This window comes from Tiliqua scincoides, chromosome 4 (assembly GCF_035046505.1).
Source record: "Tiliqua scincoides isolate rTilSci1 chromosome 4, rTilSci1.hap2, whole genome shotgun sequence".
NCBI classification, from domain to species: domain Eukaryota; kingdom Metazoa; phylum Chordata; class Lepidosauria; order Squamata; family Scincidae; genus Tiliqua; species Tiliqua scincoides.
Window position 1 is genome coordinate 42471498 of NC_089824.1, and position 17279 is coordinate 42488776.

General features: G+C 40.9%; 1 protein-coding gene across 2 annotated transcripts in view; it reads right to left on the bottom strand.

The window, feature by feature from the left end:
* Positions 1 to 277: 277 nt before the first annotated feature.
* Positions 278 to 17279, bottom strand: part of CHD7 (chromodomain helicase DNA binding protein 7) — a 203079-nt gene continuing 186077 nt past the window's right edge. Inside the window, exons 32-39 of one of the 2 annotated variants that reach the window (XM_066625985.1) lie at positions 15323 to 16000; positions 11810 to 11970; positions 9406 to 9633; positions 8155 to 8598; positions 5522 to 5743; positions 5004 to 5144; positions 4519 to 4623; positions 278 to 2183 (exon numbers count right to left, since the gene is read on the bottom strand). In XM_066625985.1, coding sequence (XP_066482082.1) covers positions 1239 to 2183; positions 4519 to 4623; positions 5004 to 5144; positions 5522 to 5743; positions 8155 to 8598; positions 9406 to 9633; positions 11810 to 11970; positions 15323 to 16000 — 2924 coding nt within the window. In that variant the 3' untranslated portion in view covers positions 278 to 1238. The remainder of the gene's footprint in view (positions 2184 to 4518; positions 4624 to 5003; positions 5145 to 5521; positions 5744 to 8154; positions 8599 to 9405; positions 9634 to 11809; positions 11971 to 15322; positions 16001 to 17279) is intronic. The other variant, XM_066625986.1, reaches the window with a different exon arrangement.

Genomic DNA, 17279 nt, shown 5'->3' on the forward strand with positions numbered 1-17279 from the left:
TGCTGAACACATTTGAAAGTATTCCTAGTCTCATAAGCCCCTTTGAGAGAGTAATGTCGGGTTTTGTGCATCTTTCTGAAGCTTTAGCTACTGTGGAATAATACGAACATAATTCAGGACTTTTCTTCTTGTCTATTTCTCACAGACTACCTATTCAGTTTACTTAGGAATAGCATAGCTGGGAAAAGAAGATATAGTAAAAAAAAATATACCAAAAAAGGGCACAATGATGTATTTGCTTCTATTGCGAATACAAAAAGTAGCAAACACCAGTTGTGATTTCCCTAAGCACTACATTCTATAAATTACATCTCTGCATATCATGAGTCACTTTTATTAAAAGCATCATTACTACAGTTGGCAGCAATTTACATCTTATCTTACATGATAGCAGTTTCCAAGGAAAAAATAAAAAGACATCACAACAAAGAAAAACAAATACATTTACAAAGTCATGTCTGTAAACTTCAAGGCTAGTTTAGAGTTGAGGTAATCTGTTTAGCTTTGTGGCTAAAGTAACAAAGTCCTTTAATTTAAAAAGGTACCTGATTTTTTAAAATTTTGTTTTACCAGTGCATTACAAGATCACGAGACGATTTAACTGTAGTTTTATCCTGCAAGAACCCTTTCAGTGGGTAATTTCCAAAAGGTACTCTTCACATTCAACAGCTGCCTTATTATTGCTGTGTCTCAAGACAGAGAGACATTCACACTAACATGGAGATTGTCAGAGAATGTGTGTATGTGTATTTGTGTGTGTACATGCAGGAGTGAACTCCCATACAGTCAAAATGATGCGCAAATATGATATGTATGGTAAATTTCATCTTGACCTTCACAGCAAAGAATAAAAATAAAAAATTAAATACGCAACTTCATACTTCTTTTAAGCAGCACCTCCTTCTATTTAGTGCCACTCTATTACAAATTGCTGCTTTTATAATACCAAAATGGTACCAAAAGGAAAAAAAAAGCAGAGCATTATGTCAATTTCCTTAAAAAGACATGATCACCTCTCAATTTCATCTCTCCTAGGGATAATAAATAATGCACTGCACAATACTTAATGACCAAGATACCTTTTGACACATCTGCATAACATGACTTGAACTTTTTGTTTGCTACACTATGTTACAGAACAGCTTATAAAAACTAAGTATGGACATTAACTGTGAGTGTAAACAGTAGGACTACCACTTGTCAAAAGTTTAAAACACTTTAACAGTAACTGGTACTGTTTACTCATCATTTTCATTGTTTTCTATCTCATCCCCCCCATCAAGCGAGTCTAATTCTTCACCCTGTGCTATTTCATCTTCCAAAGCGGAGGAATCTGCAGTTTTATCAAGGCTCTCCTCTGCATCACTGCCTTCTAGATTCTCTTCATCTTTAAAGGCAGCTCCTTCAGTTTTATCGGTAACCTTCACTTCACTGGGGCCCACTGCATTCTGAAGTCCTGCTAATGCTGGGAAACCAGGTAGTGTCAATCCTCCCAGTCCTGGAGGTAGAAACATAGATGGGTAAAACAGGCCAGGAGCCATGGTGGACAGAAGGAAAGGATTGAAGGTCAGAGGGTTGGCAGGCAATCCAGTGTTGGTCGTGGTGGTGGCAGCAGCCGCAGCAGCAGTTGCACTAACAGATCCATTTGCAGAGTCAATAGCCGAAACAGCGTCTGTGCTTTTCTCAGAGTCCTTGTTCTCCTCTTCATTCTCAGTCTTCTTCTCTTCCACTTTTGAAGTGCCATCTTCAGTTTCTCCTTGACTGGAAGCCATAGTGGCGTTTCCAGAAGCAGCTGTTATTGGGTTATTCAACAATCCACTCAGTCCAAACATGTTGGGCAACCCTGCCATACCTGGCAACATCAGAGGCAACATGGCAGCTGGATTTTTAGAATCACCTCCAGCAGCAGCAGCAGCTGTCGCTAGTCCTGGAGGGAAGCCCATGAGACCTGCAAGCTGAAGAGACTGTAGGTTCTGTAAATTCTGAAGGCTCGTGAGATCCATTCCAGCAAACAAACTGTTCATTAGCAGTGGGTTAATTCCCGAAGTTGAAGCTACAGCAGCAGCTGCTGCAGCTGCTTTGGCAATTTCGCTTTTTGGCCTTCTCCCTCTTCTGCTCGCTCCCTCCTCCCGCACAACAGGTCCTGTGAGAAGACGGTCAAACATGGACTCTGGAACAAAACCCTGTATAAAGAAAGGAAGCAAATTCCATGCCTTTATGTTTCCACTCACGGGAATGCCTACAGAAGGAGCATTTCATGCAGGGCTGTGCATGTGAACAGCCAAATGTACGATACCTAGGACAGGGAAAACAAAGGGTATTCTGCCAATTAGCTCTTGTTTGCACAATATTGTTTCTGCCCCCTGCTAAGCAAAGGCCAGGTAATATATTTCTAAATATGACCCAGAAAAGTTTTAAATTAAATTGTGTTTCTGATATAATTAGCCTAACTTAAACATATGAATGATCAGAGATATTCAACATATCAAATTATGTCACTTTTCATAATATGAAAATGCAAACAAGACAATTATAAGAAGCACAGAAGCAGCAAGTGATGTGTAGAAGAGAAGATTTTAAAAAAAAAGGTTCACAATATAAAAATGTAAAGTACTAGATTTATAAAACAAATTGGGGCATAGGATAAATTTTATTTATTCGCAAGATTTGTATGCCGCCTTTCTCCCACATTGGGGGGATTCAAGGGGGATAACAATATAAAACAGTACAATTGAGTTAAAATGGTGCAATCTTTCTTCTAACCTACTGGCTTTGGATACTTTTCTGCAATGTATCATTTTAGGTGGCTGCTTTTAATCAGATATAACTTTTCTTCCTCCCCCATTTAAAACAGCTGTTAGTTGTTTTAGATACAGTTTTAAAATTTCTTATAAAGTTGTAGTTTTGTAATTCTTATTGTATTTATTTCATTTGTAAGTTCCTATGGTCTGGATCAAATATCATGTGGGACTAAGTACCCATACATATTTTGTGTAGCATCTCCTAGTTTTGGGCGCATGCATTTCCCCTTTCCTGAGGGGAAGGATTCTACTTCTGAGCCCGACTTAGAACAATGCAGAATCTGACATTGTGTCTCAACAAGGAAATTTGGTTTTATTCTAACCAAAGTTTGCAAATAAACCCAGCTTCAAATCCAGGTTTATCTGCAAACTTTGGTTAGAATAAACCAGGATTATTAGGCTCAGACATCACGAGAGGACTGTTCTAAGCCAGGACTGGAAGTAGTATCTTTTTTCCCCTTGCAAACAAACAGACCTGAAGTTAGAAGATGTCACATGAAACTAGGATTCAATAATGGCTTCATGTGATGTCTGAACTGAGAATTTGACCATTTTTAGTAGAAAAGTCAGATGAAACAGTGTGTTCAACTGACTGAAACATGAAGGGGAATTTATGTAAAATTCTCTGAATTTACTTAAAAGCAGCCCATATTTAATTGAGAGATTTAGCAAAAGGCTTAAAGAACAGATGAAAATGTTTGTGAAAATCTTTAATCCCAAATCTATTAATCCAGCAGTTCCCAAACTGTGGGTCCAAGACCCTCCAGTGTCTCGTGACCCAATTTTTGGTAGTTTGTGAAACTCAGGGCAGATTAGGCTATGTGCACCAACAGTTAAATAAGGTGCTGCTGGGGTGGGGGCACTGCTGTCCAAACATCATCATAGCCATACCCTTTGGCATTTATAAACTAGACCAGGGGTGTCCAAACCCCAGCCCTGCGGCCCTTGAGGCCTCTCAATGCGGCCCTCAGGGAACCCCCAGTCTCCAATGAGCCTCTGGCCCTCCAGAGATTTGTTGGAGCCTGCACTGGCCTGACACAACTGCTCTCAGTGTGCGGGCAACTGTTTGAACTCTCGCATGAGCTGTGGGATGAGGGTTCCCTCCACTGCTTTCACAGCAAAGGAAAGGCCAGCCTGGCTTTGTGCAAGGCCTTTTATAAGCCTTGAGCTATTGCAAGACCTTCATTCATTCATATAAGTTCATCTTTAATATAGTCATTTGTGTAAACTTATGTAAATTTATTCAAATTTTAAATGTAAATTAATTCTTTTTTCCCCTGGCCCCCGACACAGTGTCAGAGAGATCATGTGGCCCTCCTGCCAAAAACTTTGGACACCCCTGAACTAGACAGTAGCCTTTAGGGCGTCTCAAAAGTTTGAGAACCACTGTATTCGTTTATTAAATCTGCATCTAACATGTATTCATACAAAACAGGCATACACTAATAACGTTCAAAATTCTATCAACTGTCTCTGCATTATTTTTCCAGATCCTTTATGCTGTTAAATAAGTAACACATCACTTTAAAAAGGGACAAAATAGAATGCCACCAGTAAACCTTTAAAAGATTTAGGCTTCAGTCCTATGCTCATAAGTTCTATCTAACTCAGTGGGACTTGATTCTAAGTAAATATGCATATGATTGGACTGTTGATGATATTTACATTGCCAGGCTGTATGAAAGCCACTTTATCCAGATGAACAACTTCTACTTACAGACTGTTTAACAATGTCAGTCCAATCTGGAGCAACAGCAAACTCTGGATTTTCTTCCAGCCATCTCGGCAGGTCCTTCATTGGAGGGGCCATAGCTCCACCCATCTAGTGAAGTATATTAATAATTTCATTACAGAAAAGGAAAATTACTCGCACATTTTATATGCAGTTTGGCAAAAGTATCAAAATAATATTTACTTAAAGAACAGTGTTGGAAATGAAAGCAAGACCTTTTAAGTCAACTCAATCATTAAACAATTTATTGAGGAAGTATGTAAAAAAAAAAAGAAAACCTATCTTGCAACTTAACATCCAGAATGATACTCTGAACAAATGGATACAAAAGTCAATTAAATTTTATGCCCAATAAAAACCAAATGATTTAATACATTGAATGATTACATTTGTTCATAAAAGTTTCTTACTGGAACTTGTGCTAGCCTTAAACAGCACTTAGTGACACAGCAGGTTAGTCATAGTATTACCTTCTTGCCATTTCGTTTATTTACAACAGGCACCCTCTCTTCTCCAGTTAAGGTGTTTATATCTAGTTTATTAGGGTTTCGACATCTGTGCCGTTTCTGCTTCGGCTTCTGAAATGGGGAAAACAGCACATCTGCAGTCTTCTAAAAAAGGGGAAAGTACAATGAATTACTTTGGGCTTTATAATTTGGTCTATACAAAATAAAATAAAACACCTGTTTGACCCACTAGGCATTTAAATATAATTTTAAAATTTGTATTTCAGAATAATGTTTTATATTTTTGAGCAAAGATTATCACATATCTACACGCAAATTGTGGTTCCTTAATTTTTTAACATTATAAAACAACATCAAATAGATGAATTATATATATGCTACCGTTAAAACTTGGAATCTATCTTTACACATTCCAACTAGTAAAAACTGGAAACTCCCAAGCATCTTTGGAGACTCTTGTTTTGACTAGTCAGAATGAGAATCTCCAAAGACACTCCCTCTGAAGCTGGCCCTGCACTTACTGGTACATAACTTGGCATATCAACAGTGTATGTAGGATGCAATTTAAGCCATTCAACAAGTTCCTTGTTTTTAGGAGCATCCTCTCCCACCAGCCTGGTCCCATCTTCTATGTTAATGACAGGGATGCGAGTGTCAGGGTCCAGTTGTCCAGGAGATGGAATGTTTCTTGGTGGTGGGGTTTCCATTTCTTCATCAAATGCTTTGGTCACTTCTGCATCCTCCTGTAAATTACAGCAGTTTTAATTTTCTGGATAATGCTTACACATCATAAATAATTTTAACGCAAGCATGAGTTAAAATATGAGTACTCAAATGGCAATTAAATTGAGTTCATGGTGGCATGAGAACAGAATCCTGAAACTGTTAGTAGGTGTACTCAACCACTTGCCACTGGTAATTGATACGGACAGTGTTTTCTCCATGGACGTCATGCGCTAAAGTAATGTAAAGTAGGTCCTTAGTGTAAAGATTTAGTAATAGGAGTTCGCCATCAATACACTGAGCTTATTGGTGGTGCAATAAATCTTCATGTTCACTGAGTAATTTTAAAGAGAGAAGGAGTTTGTGCTTTTTGAAAGTTAAGATGTCATAATGAAACATGTTGCTATTCATACCATGTTTTAAGATCTGTGAATAAAAATTTCTCTTAAGTGAATAAAAATTCTTTCAATTCCTCACGTTCGCAAGCATTCAAAAACTATACACAGAGTACATGGTCTCTGTGTATGGAACTTTGTATGGAACATGTTCTTTTTGCAAGAGTGAACTGACAGAGTCAGGATGTTAGATGTGATTTTTATGATCCTATTTCAGAAGATATAGACTGAGAACGCAATCCTAATCCCTTACGTCAGTGCTGGAAAGCACTGACATAAGGGCAATGCAGCTCTGAGGTAAGGAAACAAACATTCCCTCACCTTGAGGAGGCCTCAGTGAGTGACACCCAACTGCAGGATGCAGCACATGTCCCATTGGCACCGCTATGGCAGTGCTGGAAAGCACTGACATAAGGGGTTAGGATTGCGCCCTGAGCCTCTCACCTTCTTTCAGCAATGCATAATAAAAGACCTGCATTTCCTATTCTCTGCAGGGCAGTATGTCTTCTCGTGGTCATTGTCGTGTCTTTTTTAAAAATTAAGATTTCTTTTGATGTGCAAACCTCTTTATGAACTATTTTTTGAAAAGCAGTATTTAAATATATTATTCATAAATACTATGCTTTAACTAACAATAATCAAAATTGCTATTTGTAAAAAGATTATAGTGTTCAAAATACATTTGCTTGTTATTATTCCTTAAAACAACCTTAGTAAATTTGGGTCACAGAGGGTTGAGGCCGAGAAAGTCAAAGCAAATTCACAATAGAGGCAAAATTCAGATGGGAACTTTATGCTTAGTACCTCACAGCCCAACCATAAACCAGGTACTATCAGCACGACGTGTGCATACATTGCTGCAAATGTGCTGTAAGGATTTCTCATGCTGTCAAAAAGGCCTGCAGGCATTAGCTGGAGGCCGGTGCTCTGCGGGCCAGCAGAGTGGTGGGGGAAGGGCAGAATGGAGATGGGAAGGGCGGGTGAATAAGGCCTGGGAGAGGGGCAGGAATGGCAACAGTGGCTAATGCAGTATCCCATTTCCCTTCCCTAGCCTGACTTCCTGACGTGAGGCTGTTCCAACTTGAATCAGCAATTTTGCTGGTGAGAACCCAAGTAGCCCTATAGTGGTTGCTGAGCTTTACACCAGGGGAAGGGGCCGAATGTTCCCTTTCCTAAGGGAGACCTTCACAAGTTTATTTCCCATGCTGGATGCAGTGGAGGTTGCACTTGAACCACTGCATCACAGAGTAAAACTTTGGTTGGGCCCTCAGGACCCAATCCTAAAGAGTGCATGCTGACTTGCTGCCGGTGTGCACTGTAGCAAATGTGCTTTAAGGCATGTTTGTAGGCCCTAACATTTGTGCTAGCCAAGCGCTAGCCGGGGCTGGGCTAGTGCCAGTGGAGAACTGGAGCTCTGCCGCTTGGTGGCTGTGTGGACCGCTGGGCAGCGGACAGGTAGGTGGGGTTGTGGGGGAGGCGGAGAGAGGCAGGGAGGAGGCATGCCAGGTGAGGGAACCGGACGGGAGGTAGGCCGTCCGCCTGACATGGAGGCTCTAAATTCTATGCCAACCCCTGGGTCACCATAGAATCAAGTAGCCCCATTGCGGGGCTACTCACCTTACCGCCTTATAAAAGTTGCTTTCTCCCAAGGAGGTGGCGGCAGCTGCCTGGGTTGTGCTGGATGCAGCGGCAGCCATTTTCGGTGCTGCTGCAGCCTCACGTGCTAGGCAGCTCAGGATTGGGCTGTCTGTCTCTTAGCTACTAAACCACCATTCCTGCTCAGAAAGGATCCTCATGATGAACTAAAATGGAAAACCCACTTCTTCCAGAGCTATTTTCACTCTTAAGACGTTAAGTATAAAATATTTTATATAGATATTTCTAACACCTTCTATTGGCCAGAATTTTTTTTCCACTGGAGTAAGGAGGGAATGAACAATATAAACTTTTATAACTGGAATGAAAATACCACTTTTGGTGATGAGGCTCACATAATATATAATAAGGAATTAATGTCAAAGAAAAAGTCTTCTTACTGCTGTCAATGATGCTCTCTTGTTGCTCATAAATAACAGATCAAGCCCTTCTACATTTTTCCTTCTTCCTCTCCTCCTTTTCATGGGTGGTTCTACATCAATTAAAGAACCATTTAGTAGATGCCTTGTGGGTGTGCGTGAAAGACCTGCTTGTAGCAGCTCCATCTGAGTTTTAAAGGCATCAGACACTGGTGTGGAAACATTAGGTAATAGAAACTTTGAAGGAACAGCTGAAAAAGTTGAGGTAGAACTTGTTGCCTCTCGTGAGGCCTTTGATAAGTCTACAATTTTTTCTTGTCCATTTTCAGAGACAACCTGCGACTCCCGCAACTGGGCAACCATTTCCATGAGATTTCTCCTCTTAGCTGCCCTTTCAGCCTCAATTTCAATCTTCCTCCTCCTCCTCCTCCTCTGACGTGGAACTGATAAATTGAGTGCATCTTCCTAAGGACAAACAACACATCACATTAGTAGAAATAAAATTACGTTTCCTTTTTTGCAGCACATTTTCACTTTACAGTACATTTAAAAGAAGGTGAAAGTAGTTAAAATGATGCTGGCACAAACTCAACTGGTTACACTTTGTGAGATTCACGACACAATTCTATAGTTGGCCTCTGCTGGCGCAGTGGCTGCTGACCCAGCCTAGAGTGTCATAAACATGCCATAAAGCACATCTGTGACTACGCTGGAGCAAGCAGTGTGGGTAGAAAGGCCCGTGCCAACCAGTCAGCTCGGCATCCAGGCTCTGTATCCAATGGAGTGACTGGTGGCAAGAGGTAAGAGAAGCGCCAAGTGGTGGCAGTGAAGGGTGGAACACGAGGCAGGGGATTGGGAGAGGAGGCCTCCACTGTAACCCCCCTCCTGGGTCTGCCAGCCTTATATAGGGCTCCCTGGATTTGCAACTGGCACAGATCCAAGAAGCCCCACTGAGCAGGCTGGGGCTTTACCCAATGTAAGGAGTCAAAAGTCCCCTTACCCTGTGCAGACCTCCAGCTGCGGCCTTGCTATGCCAGTGCAGGTTAGAATTGGACTGTCAGTTGCTTTACTTTAAATATACGCATTTTACTCGACAAATTTGACATGAAAACTACTGAAGATCTTTCTCACCCCTCAGCTGTATTTGTAACTATGTGTCCTTTCTCTGCTTCTGTTTTGACCTTTACAGTTATTTGCACCAAACAGCCCTCATTTTATTTCTTTTAAAAGCAAATCTAAATAACTCTATGATTTCCCTCATATAAAACGTGCCTTGGAAAGCTGAGGAGAGACGGTGATATCTTCATTGCCACTGATGTTGGCTTGACCAACCATGGAAAGCTCTGCAAAGCTCCTTTTTTGTATCGGGCTGTCCACAGTTGTTGGTGTATACCCAGGTATAAGCCCCTGGAAATCAAACATCTGGCGTCTATTTACTGGCCACTTCCCTTTCAACACTGCTTCACAGATGTTGTCTAATCGGTTGATCATTACTCGATCCTGCAGAAAGGAAAATACATAAAGAATGTCACATGAAAATAGCCAGTTGAGCTTAGTCAAGCCACACACTTCCATACAGCAGCCTCTATAGCCTGACAACTGAAGTAAAGCAACTGAAACTCCAGGTCAGAAAAATGTCACATGTTACCTTGAAATCATGCCTCATGCAAAGCGATCGTGAAGAACACACACTTGTCTTTTAAATTAATAAGAACAGCAAGAAACGTGAGCCTTTTGCAGCCAAAATACACGAACCATCTGACACACATTTTCTGAGCTCTTCCTACTGCTTGCATAGTAAAGCTTAACTTATGCTTAAGCAGTAGTGGTACACTACTTGTAACTCAACATCTTTGCCTTGGGTTTGTCAGAGCCAACAGGCTGCATCTGTAATTCTGTCCCAGGAAGTGGTTCCTCATTAGTGTCACTATTAATAAAGTTCAATGTTATTAAACGGGCACCAACCTAGGGACATCTAATAAATGTCAATTTTCATTCCACGCCCATTATCGCTTCAGGTTCCATTGAAGCATGTACATTAAAAAATTCTAATTACAGTTTAGCCCACTTAGAATATAAGCAAATACAAAATGAATATTACTGCACACATAAGAGGAAACCTAATAAGACAGTTATCTTTGGTGCTTTTCAGGAAATGCTTAATATAAATTATTTGCTTTTCAATTTCACTACTTAATAGTGTATCTTCCCCCCTTCCAGGGAGAGGAATACCTTTCCCAGAAATATTTGCTGGGCACTCAACTCCTATCCTTTAGATGCCTGAGATGTTGGCTGATGACACCATGTTTTTTTTTTGTATCTTTAACATGTGAGTTTTGGTTGGCTGCTTGTTTGTTTCAGTAATTGCTTTATATTGTTGTTTTATACTGATTCACTTAAATTGTTACATACTGATTACTACGCCTTAAACATATTGTGTGGAAAGGAGTGCTAAAAATATTTTTAATTAAATATATATTTTAAAATGATCAACATTAAAAAAATTAGCTATTGAATACAGAAGAGGATCATCCTTCAGTTTCCTGAACTGCAGAACAGTGTAAAAGCCACTAGGCAGACTTCAGCAGCTGCAGCCGGCTGCCTGCTTTCCCCAGGAATAAGCCTATTATAGGAAGGGTTTTTTCCCCCCTAAACCAGATGGCCCTGTTATGGTGATTAGGAAGCTTAAGACTATTACTACTTTAGTTCTCTCTCTAGCACCCTCTGAAACCACGAACTGAGATGTATACAGAAATTGTACATTCATTACTGCACAGTTTTAACTACTTGGCCCATTAAAACAATTGTTTTAAACTCTTGCACAAAATATAATCTGCAGGATAATCTCTTGTCTAGCAAAGTTACTTATGTTTACAAAACCAAGTACAATTACTATTTGACTACATACAAAATGGACTGGCCCACACAAGCCTAGGGCATTTTTTCAACTTTCTTCAGCCCCCAAAAAGCTAGCTCCCTGGATCTTATCTTTCCTATCAGCACAATAGCTCATTTTTATTTCAACAAAGAAATATACATTAAAAGAGTTTCCATAATGCCAGTCATTCTTTTCACTTTTCCATATGGTTTGATATTTTTATTTTGTAGATTCCCTTAGCGATATGCATTGTGCCAGTGTCGCTAAACTTTTCCACTTCTATGGAGCAGGACTGACCCATTTTGTGGTCAACTGAAATGGCTGCATGAGGCAGCGGTTTGGTGGGGGACACTTATCACTGCCTAAGCACTTCACTACTGGAACTGTGATGGAGAGGAGAGTGGTGAGCTACAGTATGATCATTTCTCCATTCTTTCTCTTCTGCACAATCCCTCTGTTTTACAAATCCAGACGGTGGGAGGAGTAGAGGCTGAAACACCCCCACATAAGGGCAAAGGCAGCATTTGGCATGCCACCTCAGGTAACAGGAGGTCTTGTGCCAGTCCTGCTATGGAGAATGGGAGAGTTGCCAGCTTTAAGGAGCTTGCCTATGAATGAATTCCCACAGGACTGCTACTATTTGCTCTGTAGCAGTAGAGGAAAGGCAAGTCAACACAATGGGACAGGCCCCCCCCCCAAGGGCCCTGCATTGCAGTTTGAGAAATTCTGCATTATGTAGTTACTTTAGATTTTTTCAATTTTTCAACATTAAGGTAACAAGTGCCATGCTGAACCAACCTTAGGCCAAAAGGAAAAAGCAAATGTTCTTTCATGAAGCAGCTGTGCTACTGATGGATCTCCGTCTTCCAAATAAAACCCATCACGTGTTTCATCCCTTGCAGTACTCAAGGATGCATTGCTTTCTTCATCAAAATTCTTACCCTGAGAAATCATTCCTGCTGAGAAATATCAATCAATTAGCTACAAAAGTGGACAACTCATGACTGAGAAGTAGAACTATCAAAATTAAAAAGTGCAACAAGTATTATTTAGAAAATCACTGTAGTTGTAATGGACTCAACAGGAATGAATTTTCCATGTATTTCCAAGGAGCAATGGCTCCTTGTTTCTGTTCATACTGTACTACTTTTCACTCCTGATGCAAGGATCCAAAAGGTTTTTGATTGATGGTGAATTCCAAAGAGTCAAGTGGGATTTTGTACATACAAGTTTGCTGAACACATTTCAGCCCATTGCTCACCCAGCCATTCAATCAGCACTTCAATTTTATTTCCAGTAGTTTTCAGTAAGATGACAATTGGGACAACAGCAGCTCATCTCTACCTCCACTGCCATCTCCTGCTTGTTCTCCCTGTCCATGCTGAAGCAAACCATGCTGGGAACGGAAAAAGATTCCACTCCTGGGATTCTCCACCCAGCCTGTTTGTTTCAAGAGCTGGCTGGGAACAAGTGGAAGGCAGCAAACAGCAAAAAAGGTAAGGTCGAGGAGTGTGTGTGCGTGTGTGTAAGGGTAATCTCTAAGATTGCTGTACTGCAGTCCCATAACTTTACCTGCTAGTTAAGACCACAGAACAGTAATTTCCTAAAGGCAGAGGTTTCCAAACTTTATTTGGAAGTTGGAACCACTGTAAATATTTGAGGTGGCTTCAGCCCCTCTGGAATTGTGCCACCACTGTAAAAAGGTTTTTTTTGGTCCCAGAACAGCTCCCTGACACGATTGTGACCCATTTCTGGTTTTCATTATGAAACCAGAAGTGAGTCACGATAGCATCAGGAAGCCATTCTGCGGCATGGGGGAGGCCAGCAGAGGGGGCCACTTCCTGCACCCTCCCAGAGGGCTGACATTACCCATGATATGTAAAAAGTGCCTGAGTCTGATGCCTGATTTAATTAAAATCTGACCCAGACTGGTGGGCCTCGCTTTTGGCCCCTATTTTTACAATGGCAGATAGAACTGGCCTTATGCTGAAATCTTGGGCTAATGCAATAGTTGCCCCTATTTACAAAGGAGATTATACATTACTCACCAGTTAAAGACCTATTAGCCTATTATCCACTATTTGTAAATTTTATGTGAAGAACCTATTAAATTTAACTTACGTAGCAGGGAACTGGCATTACTGGGGGCTGAACAAGTAGGCCTCAGGCAACGCAACTCAAAGTTAGACGACTGCCTTGTTTTGTTGCACCTCATCTATACACAGGTGAAGAAAGCCACAGCCAAGTTGTTTGCGGCCTTCTTAAACCTCAAGGGCACATTTGATTCAGTGGATAGGACAGTGCTCTGGGATAAACTTTATAATCTGGGGATGGACAAAAGACTGCTTTTTCTTACCAGAAATCTGTATTCCAATGCAGCACGTCAGGTCAAATGCTCCTAGGTGGGGCAGTGTCAGAGCAAATTTCAACAAATGGGTGTAAAACAGGGATACTTATTATCCCCAACATTATTCAATCTTTTTGTAAATGATCTAGCCCCCACTTAAGAGGGAATGGAGGGGCACTCCCCCAAACTGTGGTCAATTCATGTCCCGATACTGCTTTATGCTGATGATGTGGTTATTTTATCTCAAATGCACATAGGCTTCAAATGTCTGATCAATAGATGTGCGGAGTATTTAACTAATAATAATCTGCAACTGAATTACAGCAAATCTAAAATCATGGTCTTTGCTAAAACATGGAAATTATTCAATTGGAACTTTGAAGGAAGGAAGGAAGGAAGGAAGGAAGTAAGATAGAACAGGTAAAACAATTCAAATACTACAATTCAAATTCAAATTGTAATAAAAATCCATTTTTATTACAAATATTCCTGGATCCCGCACTGTAATGCGGTTATAAATAATACCAGGTTATTGGAGCAAGCTATTACCTGCTTCTGTTACAACAGAGGTAATCATTATGTACTGGTAGTTCTAGCGGTGTTCAATGCCAAAATAATCTCCCAAGTGCTATATGGCGTGTACTGTATGGGAGATTCAACAGGATACTATATTGCAAGATGTGCTGTTCTTGGGTGGTGTAGAGCACTCTCCTATATGATTTTGTACTGCCCATTTTACAAGAAACTATGCAAGAAATACTTAGACTGTGTTGTCAAATGGGGAAGTGATCAGATCAGGATAAAATCAGGCATATTTTGTCTATAAGGAGAGCAAGGTGTCATGGAGAAGGCAACATTTTTTAAAAACCAGATAGTACAGAAGCACAGTTTGAGACAGAACAAGACTGCATGAGTGTGCGGGCCAACATTCTAAGTTACTTGAGTATACTGCCTGATTGTGTTTTATAATGCTAATATAGGTTTTTGATTTGATACATGAAAAACTGCTTTTTCACAGCAACAGTAGCATGTTCGTGGAAGTGCCATGACCACAGTTATGTCATCACACATCACCACCCCCTTAAGGAGGTAGTGGCTGGTTCCCACTGGGCTGGGGCATTGTGACACCCAATTTGGAAACCTATGTTTTGGAAACCATTAACCTATTTTTGCCCTGCCCACAGGTTTACACATTTGGTTCCTGTTGTGTATATGCAACATTGAGCAGAAATGGCTTAATACAAGACTACAGTTGTTGGGACTCCCATATTTTTTAAGATGGAGAGTACTTTCAGGAAAATAAATTTTTTAAAAATTTGTTATGAAATAACACTCAATTTTTTTTAGAAAAATATCCTTATTAAGTAAACAGATTTTTTATTTAGAAATAGCATATTATTAATTTTTTCTTCCTGCAAGATTATCTAAAAATTTAGATGTGAGGCAGTGCTGCTTATGAAACCATTAACTGTGTTGTCAATCTCTCTTGCATGTTAGAATCAACTACAGAAGTTTCCAAAGTGTGTTCTGGGAAACTCTTGCCCACTATTACTGATCTCTCCTTGCAACGTATAGCTAAAGAACAATGCTGTGTGTACTCTATGATGTACTCAGTTCTCAGAGAGCAATAAGAAGGCGAAGTAAGCCTAGCCAGCACTCTGAGTGAACTAACCTATAATTTTCTACAAGCTACTAGGTTTTCTGAGCAGACATGCAGGGGATTCCTTACCCAACAGGTCAATATGGAAAGAAAGTTTAAAAACAAACATTAAATTCCTGCAATCCTAAATCAGCAAAATCTCAAACTTGAGAAAGATTAATATCCAGTACAAGATGGACCCCCTTTGTTTCCAGTTCAGTAAGGGCCTCCCTGGTAGAAGAGTTGCACAGGTCTGGCTGTCAAGTATAGTCACATTGTTATCAATAGTCACGTAGTCATCAATTCCTATTTTCTTCACAATTACCTTCTGGTTGTGAGGACTCTTCTGATTTGTCATCATCATCAAGTTTTTCCTCTTCATCATCTTCTGAACCTTTCTCAGAAATAGATTTGGGGTCTACTTCTGTATTCAACTCCATTTCCTTTATTTCACATTTAACAGGACCAGGCTCAGCATCACATTCTTCCTTATCATTTACTGTGACATCTGTTGCCTCTTCCTCCTCTTTACTATCAGACTTCTCTTTGGCTGATGTTTTCTCAGGTCCTTCCAGTTTCATTTCAGCTTGTTCTGCAGACTTTTCCTCTTGTGCTGGTGTGGATTGAACAATGGAAGTTGTTTGACTGCAGCAAACACCCAGTGAACTTAACAAAGATACAGTATTCAGATTACTTCCACCTCTGTTTTGAGCAAAGTTTTTATGACAATCAAGAAAAGAGAGTTCCGGGTCATTCAGGATGTGATAATCTGTCCTGCTGACTCCATGCTTAGCAGCACCAATCAATAAATCTTTGTCATGTTTGCCACACTCCCACCACTCAGGCAAATCTAAACTCGGCTGGCACAGTTTTAGCCTCTCTGCCAATTGAGGGTGATGGAGAACCTGCTCTCGGACTTTCCGCAAGAGCTCTATGCGATATAAAGTTCGGGAAGCACGTTCCTCAGTGATAGGTTCGATCACAGTGGAAAGATCAGGGGGTTCTGTAGGGAGAAAAATAGATATGTAGATATTAGGAAGGCCAAAATACATTATACTATACAGGTGTACCCAAGTATCTGCTGATCGAGCACCCACGGTTTCAATTATCCACAGTTCAGTGGATACGGGGAACACCCTTTAAAAGGGTATGGAAGCCAAAAATAGCTTTGCCAAATATAGTAAAAATCACAATAAGAACATAAGAACATAAGAACAGCCCCACTGGATCAGGCCATAGGCCCATCTAGTCCAGCTTCCTGTATCTCACAGCGGCCCACCAAATGCCCCAGGGAGCACACCGGATAACAAGAGACCTCATCCTGGTGCTCTCCCCTACATCTGGCATTCTGACTTAACCCATTCCTAAAATCAGGAGGTTGCGCATACTCATCATGGCTTGTACCCCATAACGGATTTTTCCTCCAGAAACTCGTCCAATCCCCTTTTAAAGGCGTCTAGGCTAGACGCCAGCACCACATCCTGTGGCAAGGAGTTCCACAGACCGACCACGCGCTGAGTAAAGAAATATTTTCTTTTGTCTGTCCTAACCCGCCCAACACTCAATTTTAGTGGATGTCCCCTGGTTCTGGTATTATGTGAGAGTGTAAAGAGCATCTCCCTATCCACTCTGTCCATCCCCTCCATAATTTTGTATGTCTCAATCATGTCCCCCCTCAAGCGTCTCTTTTCTAGGCTGAAGAGGCCCAAACGCCGTAGCCTTTCCTCATAAGGAAGGTGCCCCAGCCCCGTAATCATCTTAGTCGCTCTCTTTTGCACCTTTTCCATTTCCACTATGTCTTTTTTGAGATGCGGCGACCAGAACTGGACACAATACTCCAGGTGTGGCCTTACCATAGATTTGTACAACGGCATTATAATACTAACCGTTTTGTTCTCAATACCCTTCCTAATGCTCCCAAGCATAGAATTGGCCTTCTTCACTGCTGCCGCACATTGGGTGGACACTTTCATCGACCTGTCCACCACCACCCCAAGATCTCTCTCCTGATCTGTCACAGACAGCTCAGAACCCATCAGCCTATATCTAAAGTTTTGATTTTTTGCCCCAATGTGCATGACTTTACACTTACCGACATTGAAGCGCATCTGCCATTTTGCAGCCCATTCTGCCAGTCTGGAGAGATCCTTCTGGAGCTCCTCACAATCACTTCTGGTCTTTACCACTCGGAAAAGTTTGGTGTCATCTGCAAACTTAGCCACTTCACTGCTCAACCCTGTCTCCAGGTCATTTATGAAGAGGTTGAAAAGCACCGGTCCCAG